This window comes from Zea mays, chromosome 7 (genome assembly GCF_902167145.1).
Source record: "Zea mays cultivar B73 chromosome 7, Zm-B73-REFERENCE-NAM-5.0, whole genome shotgun sequence".
NCBI classification, from domain to species: domain Eukaryota; kingdom Viridiplantae; phylum Streptophyta; class Magnoliopsida; order Poales; family Poaceae; genus Zea; species Zea mays.
The window spans coordinates 54,053,428-54,061,458 of NC_050102.1; the positions used below are offsets into that span (position 1 = coordinate 54,053,428).

Consider the following 8,031-nt stretch of genomic DNA (forward strand, 5'->3'; position numbering starts at 1 on the left):
GGCCATTGAATGGCCCTGAGGCATGGAGTGAGTGCCGGTACTCCACACGTGTCCTCCTGTCATCGATGATGATGTCTGTCCCTGGGAGGGGAGTTGTTGTCGAGGTGCCTCAACCGTCCCCGGGTCGTGCCACCAGTCGAAGCCGTTACCGACTCAGTTCTGGTGGCCTGACTCCGCGCTGGGATGTCGTGATCCCGGTCATATTCTTCCCGGCGCCGGATCTCGTTCTCGTGTCGTCGTTCGTGCGAGGCGTTGATGGAGCTCCGTGCGTCTCGTCGACTGTTGATGGCATGTCGTAGATCGCTCGGTGGATGAGCGAGAGGTAGAAGGTGGTTGGCTGCCCGAGTGAACAGTCGCCGATAGCCCTCGGCGTCTAGAGTCCGGGGGAGGCCATCGGCTATCCGATCCAATACTCCACCAACTTCACTCGGTGTGTTCATGACTCGGGCGAAGTCGGGGTTCAAGTTGCGTCCGAAAAGTGGATTCTCTCGGCATTGCCTCGCTTCCTGCTCAGCCTGCTCTTGAGCTTGCCGACGATCATGTCGTCGGGAATTCCTCCTTTCCCTGAAGACCCGTTCTTCTGGAGTTTCTCCTATCTCCGAGACCTCGTCTCGTGATACGGGCTGCGCCAGGTCCCTCTCTCCGGCCTCGTGATGTCGTCGAATATTTCAGCGTCGGTTCCTTCGTCAATGGAATTCCCGCTGAGGAGGTTCTTCCCCGGGAGCAGTTGGTTCATCGTCGGAGACAGGGGTGACTCCACTCTCCCGATGAAGAGGACGTCGGGGTAGAATGGAACTGCCGCTGTGATGAGCTTCTTTCCGTTCTCCTTTGAGGACGGAGGCACCGAAAGAGCAGTTTGACAATCCTTTGCCTTGTTTGCTTCCTTTTTCCTTGTGATCCGTGTCCATTTTTCTGTCGGAGAGGTGGACAACGGAGTTCTCCGGGTAGACGGACCCTCGGCTCCTAGCTTGCTGAAGGTGGTCTTTGCTTGGAGCGCTGGAGGTTGCGCTTTTTCCTGCTTCGCTCCGACTTTCCCGGAGATTTTTGAGGAAGACTTTCTCTCCGGCGGATCCGCGATGCGATGTAGAGTTCCTTCTTCATCTGCTACGGACGAAATGGTTCCGAAGCAGAACACGGACCCGGGGCGGAGGATGATCTTGTGCTGGAAAGTGACGACCATTGAGCTAGCTTGGATCAGTGACACACCCCCTACCTGGCGCGCCAGCTGTCGGTGTTTTGGGTCCGACCGCGCACCCGGGGTTGTCCCTCGAGGTGCCTTTTGGAGTAGGACGGTGTTACCGACTGTAGCTCGATGGTTCGTGCTGGATGCACGAGAGACAGTAGACGGTTTTGTACAGGTTCGGGCCGCTTTGAGATGCGTAACACCCTACGTCCTGGTGTGAGTACTTTATGTGGAGGATTACAAGGAGGCTCTCTAGTGTCGAGGATGCTAGAAAACCGGGTGGATGGCTAAGTAATGAGATGCTTTCGAGGGGATGCCCCCTAGGCCTTATATACTCGACCGTGGGGCGTTACATGTGGATATGATAACAATGTGCGCCTAAGTAATAGTGAACCGACTGAGTCTATCTTCCTGTAATTCCGCCGACCTATCCCCGCTCTGTTCCGATGTATGAGGCCCCTGCGCGGGAAGGTCGGGTCCCTGCTGCGGTTGCCATTCAAACTCATCGGGCCGTCTGGGCCTGCGTCGATCCGGTCTTACGTCAATCTGCTTCACTAGACGTTCCTCCCCAGGCCCACGAAGGGATGACCTTGCGAATTATTGGGCCCACGGGCCTTTCTTGAGGTCTTTTATCCTTCCGGTGGACCCGGGGGATATCCGTCCCCCACAGTCGGTCTCTGCGGTGCGGCCGGGTCTTTATCCCCAGTGCCAGTGGACCCTAGACCCGGTTTCCACGCGGAGGTTGCAACGGACTCCGGAGCTCCCGGCGGTGCAGCGACATGCGTGGGGAAGTGGGTAGCGCGCGGAGGAGACGACCGCGCACAGGTGCATGGGGACTGCCCGGTGGGCCCCGCGAACCAGTGATTCAGCGCCGCACGTGAGGGAGAGCGGCTGGCCAGTGGGCCCTACGTGTCTGTGCGCGTCCGCGAAGTAACTGGTCGCGCAGTGGTAAAGGAGGAATGGGCCGAATTGAGGGAGACACTGCCCAAGCTGGCACAGTTTCGTTTTTTTAATTATATTTCGAATTCCCTTTTCTATATCTTCAAATTCTAACATTTGAACTTCAACTTGAGTTGTGATCCCTTCATAAAGGTTAAGTGCACAAAATAAACAATTCATCAGTATGAAATAGTATTTTTATTTATATATATTTTATTTGTATTTATTTAGCTCTCTCTCTTATTTCTTCATACCATTTATTTTCTTTTTATTTTCCTAAGTGGCAAGTTGGGTCTAAATTTCCAAGTTTGGCACAACATATCTTCATTAATATTATCTTTATTGTTTATAGATGCAACAACACATAAACTCCAACATGATGTACATTTTATTGAGAAATTATTCATTTTAATTATGTTTCCTAATAATTCTCATGAATGAAAAGACATTACACATGAGGATTTATTCTTTTTTTATACTCCAAAGTTGGGTATTACACGTGGTTCCGGATATCTCGATAAAAATATCGGCGTCATCCACGGGAGTTTGCATTTCTACCCTTGCTCTTTACCTTCCGCATTTACATTAAGTATTTAAGTTTCAATATCTTCTTTCTAGTTAGAATATTTAGGATTAAACTTAGGTTTTACGGTAGATATAGCAACACTTAGACAAAACCTAGTTTGCACATTATAGATTATTTACTTGCATAGGTTTCGTTCTAGGGATTTAATTGTGACCTAGAGATAATTTTTAGAAGTCTTAATTCAACCCTTCCTCTTAGATGTCACCGTTTTCTACAGACGCCATGCCGTTATTTATATAGCACTTTTGTGACTGAGGGCCACAAATAAAGAAAAGGTTTGTGCCCCCAATTAGAGCGTGGATCTATTAGGGAGAGGAGAGGAAGATAGTATCAGGCTCGGGCTCTATGACCGAGTTAGAGAACATATCTAACAACATCAAATTCCAATTTTAGGGAGAAAATATTTATATTGAGTCCAATCGCCTATTGAAATAATTTTCTAGACGCGATAGAAAATAAAAGTTAAAGATAATTTATAGAAGAAGCTGGGGACACAAACGTCCCTTTATATTTATTTTTGGACATGACTATAGTTTCTACCCACACCTAGACTCGCGTAAATTGTAAGAGTTGCACAACTCCTATAAGAAGGCCACGCATACCTATACGTCCTGTCGATCTACCTGTTGCAAAATTACGTAGACAAGAAGTTACTTTGATCTGCACTGCACATGCATTTTTTGTCTTCCCTCGTCCATGGAGGTCAAACGAAGAAAACAAGACATTGCATTATTATAGTTTACCATGCATTGACGACCAGAATGATGAAGGGAGAAGGAAAGAAGTTGCTCGGATTTGGTTGCTTTGCTTGTCGGACGCCGCCACTGACCAAGTACATAGTCAGCTAGATGCTACGTGGGGGCTGACGTGAGGCGAGAGTCAGACAGATGGAAAGGAGACTGGGTCGGATCCTTCATCTCTCCTTTGTATGCACTGTGCCACGTGCAAACAAACGGAATATATATATCATATAGTATATAATAATATACACCATACGGTTGCATCGCTACCATAGATTTATCTATATTATTAGTAATAATCAACATTGTGATACGGCTCGTTATCCATATATGCACCAAACCAATCCCCAGGGCACAGGCCATTCGTGGAAGCTTCCGAATTACTAACATAAAAAAGCAACGGGGCCACCTTAATTGCACAACAAATAATGGAGAAGATGGTCTTTGATTGTCCAGGATGAAGACTGCATATTGCCACTTTTCAACCGAGTCCGTCCCACATGTCATACTCATACATGTAAAAAAAAATGGCCATGCACCTCGGCAAATTTGCTTCTGCCACGCCGAATTCTGTTGGCCCGTACAGCGAGCCGCATATATAGAATGCCTCTCAGATTATTAAAGCAGTGTGCATGGCTGCCACGCTATATATATATATATATATAATATCTCGGGTTTTTTTTCGGAAAAAAACGAGAAAGGTATCGAAAGTCACTTGAAATATTGTTTCCCTTTTTGTATGAGGAATAATGGTTGGAGGCTTATTTTTAATCATACAGATCCTTTTTTACTTTTTTCTCACCTTCTTTCTTTCCTGATGTAAACTGTTGGTTCTTTCTTGCATATTATATTGCATATTGCAGTAGAGGCAAGTCTCATCATCTTTCTTCAAAAACAAAAAATACTTGAAAATGCTGAAGCCAAAATGTCAAATCCCTGAGGACCTCAAGAAAAGAAAGCAAACAGAAAGTGGTTCAACCAGTTAGTTTCTCGTACTCGGACAAGTCTTCTGCACTTGGCATGGTCGCAAAGATATTTTGTGTGTTATTTAATTGAACAATGGATGGTATGCCGCTCAATTAACATAAAATACCTTTTTTTATATATAAGACTATGTCTACTAGTTCACTCATATGGTTACCAAAAACATTATTTTATACTATAGACGGTATTGTTCGTAAAATGATGTTTAAATATGGATATAAGGATAGATAAGCTGTTTATAGTATGAGATTAGGTAAACTGTTATAGACGGTACTGTCCAACAAATTATCTATCCATATCTCTATATTCAAATTTAATTGTACGAACAACACAGCCTATAGTATAAATTAATGCTCGCTCCGTTTTTTTATTTAACGTTTTTAGTTTAAAATTAAATTAGCTGGTAAAAAATATTTGAGAATGGAGGTAGTATAAAACAGTGAATTATCTGTAGTGAGAAGGGGTGAGAGGCAGCTAAGAAGTCATCCTCCCACATGAAGAGCGACATAGGATGGATATTTGCATTATCTGTCACGAAACAGTGCTACTAAACGATGTACCTATCTAAAGTAAGATATATATTGTTGCAATTTTGTTAAATGAATTCAATCTAAAGAGCTTAATTCTTTTAGAGGTAAAAATCTTTTAGGAGTAGATTAAATGAATTTAATCTACTTTTTTAGGAGTAGACATATCTTATTCGTACTCCGCTGTGTTTGAAAAAAATAATCCACAGGAAAACTGAAGCAAAGAGAAACCGTGGTGGCGCTTGTACAGATTGAATACAAGCGAACATAAAGAAGAGTTGCAACTCGTCGTCGATTCGCAATTGGCGAGCAAGGACAGAGCAGAGCAGGAGTGCTCTGCAACAATCTGCAGGCATTCTGTATTTGTGATGACAACTGAACTCGATCCCCAACCCATCAACCTCGCTTTCGCTTGCACCTCGCAGGACCGCCATTCGCTATGGGTTATTGCCAATGGAACTCGGATGACACCCGGAGGAGCTCGTCCAGATAATCGGCGCCCAGGTCCTCCAGCTCCACAACGCTGGTGGGGCACGGCGGCTGCTGTGGTCCGGCGGCGGCCACGGCCACCTGTTGCTGCCGCTCCTGCTTCTTGTTCTTGTTCTTGTTCGGGGAGCGCTTGCGTATGGAGTGGCGGCACTTGAGCGCCAGGACAGGGGAGCCCGCGGCAGAGGAGGCGGAAGAGAGCGCCAGCGCGCGCAGCGACTCCTGCACGCGCTCCACGGGAAAGTTGAGCACGGCGGCGGCGCCGCGCACGGAGAAGGCGGCCTGGTCGTAGGCCATCGCGGCGGCCTCCGGGCTGTCGAAGGTGCCCAGCCAGACGCGGGCGCCCTTGCGCGTGGAGTCGCGGATCTCGGCCGCGAACTTGCCCCAGGGACGCTTGCGCACGCCGATGTAGGGAGCCGGCGATTGCTGCTGATGCTGCTTCTTGGAGCTCTTGTTGCTACCGTTGCTGTGGCCACCGTCCGGTTGCTGCTGTGGCCGCCGGGTGGCCTCCTGCTGGCTGTTGGCCGAGCAGGCGGAGGACGAGGACTCGGAGGAGGCTGCCTCCATGTCGTCGGAGAAGGAGTCGGACTCGGCAGCCATGTCGTCCATGAGCGCGTTGAGCAGGCGCTGCATGTCGTCACCGCCGGCGTCCAACGCCGCGTCCGTGGCTCCGCCAACGCCGCCGTAGCTATGCATGCTGCCGCTGCATAGATAGGAGTCGTAGTGCTCCATTGTGCCTATAGATATGGGATGCGTCGATGTCCCGCAGTCCCGCCAAGTTAGTGATGGATGGGAATTGGAGGCGAGGCGAATGCGCGCCGCTTTTATAGGACACGCGCCTGCACGCTGCACCTGGAGTGGATTGGAGTTGAACCGTCTGAATTTGACTAGTCTCTTTGGATGCTCAGGCTGACGTGGCCATACATGGTGGGACCCGCCGGATCGACCGTAAAGGCAGGGCGCTGGGGCACGTGACCACGTCCCCGGGCCCCATCTCTCTCTCTTTCTAGCGTGACGTAGGGCGGCGGGAAACGACAAGCCCACTGGTGTCACTCCCAGCTGCTGCTTCTTCCTCCCTTCCAGGCTTCCTTCCTTCCACATTCCGCTCCGCTGGTGGTGCTGGTGCCTGGTGGCTGTACTGCTCCAGCTTATCTACTGCGGTGCAGTGTATAGGGAGTTAGGGACGCAATAGCGATGGACTATCCATGCATATTTTTTCTTCTTCTTCATCCCTTCCGTGTTTGATTAAATTTATTGTAGAAAATAGATAAACTAAGGGCCGGTTTAAATACACACGAGCTAATAATTAGATAAAAAATTATTAGTGAAATTAGTTAGCTAACAAATAACTAACTAATTATTAGCTAATTTGCTTAAATTGGCTAATAAATGAACTTTTAGCTAGACTCTTTGTATCTTTTAGCTAATTTTAGCATTTAACTATTAGCTCTAATACATTCAAAAGTGATAATATATAATGATATGGCACCAGTGTTTAGTTCTGATTAAGCCAAAGGGCTAATGTTTGATTTGTTTTGACGACCAATACATTTGTAGTTGCCCTTTTGAGGAGTTCGCCGTGTGCGCCCTTAACGACGAGCGCAATACTTAGATCACGTCATAAGAGGTGTGTCTGATAGACGTGGCATACCATGAGATCTTGAAATCTGACACCCAACATTCCTGTATGGGACCCGTAAGAGAGAACAACGTAATAGGACCTTGGTTGTCGTAACGAAGTATAGTGCAACGAATAACGGGAAGACTAGACTAGAGTTGAGAGAAAATATTACATGGAAAATAATATACTAGATTGATTTATATGTACACACAACTCCCTTTCTTCTCTGCTTTTCGTGCATCTTGAGTTTTTTTGGTAAGGGGTTTTCCATTTCTATTATTTACATAATAAATAATAGAAATACAGAGTTTAGACTGTCTCCAGCAGCGTTCCCTAAATTACATCCCCTAAAAGAATATTCTCTGTCCTTTACAGAACACTCTAAAAGATTCTGTCCTCTATATATTCTCAGTCTCCAGCAGCGTCCCCTAAATTCGGTCCCCTAAAGCTACAGTGTTAACAGATTCCCCTTTTCCATTTCTTTTTCTATTTTCTTTGTTTTATTTTCAATTCACGCTATACAAATGATGTGCAAAAAAGTGATTTATTAATTTTTAAATTAATAAATTCGAATTGTCAATATTAATTACCATTGCCTATTTTGTTGTGTGTAATTGTTGTCCATAAAACGCTGCATAGTATTTTATCGGTACGAAAATTTCTTTTGAAATTGACAAGCTTCCACGGTCGCGAAATTACATATTAATTTTATTAGGAAAACAATATTAGTTCATATTGAGGCAAATAATTACCAGACGTCTGCATTATAAGTTTTTGTTAGTCGTGTACGCAATAAAAAAATCATTTGTAGCATGCCAAAAATGATTTAGGAACTAGTTGAGGTAATTACATTTTCTAACCTACATTACTAATTGTTTTTTCCTAAAGAAGCGTACGGCTCCAGGAGGTACAGCGAGAGAGATAAAAAAAATCATTTGTAGCATGCAAAAATGATTTAAGAACTT

General features: G+C 45.9%; 1 protein-coding gene across 1 annotated transcript; it reads right to left on the reverse strand.

Moving 5' to 3' along the window:
- Positions 1-5,235: 5,235 nt before the first annotated feature.
- Positions 5,236-6,219, reverse strand: LOC100191919 (uncharacterized). Its single transcript, NM_001137343.1, has one exon. The coding sequence runs from the start codon at positions 6,175-6,177 to the stop codon at positions 5,404-5,406; it is 774 nt and encodes a 257-aa protein (NP_001130815.1). The 5' UTR covers positions 6,178-6,219; the 3' UTR covers positions 5,236-5,403.
- Positions 6,220-8,031: the final 1,812 nt, after the last annotated feature.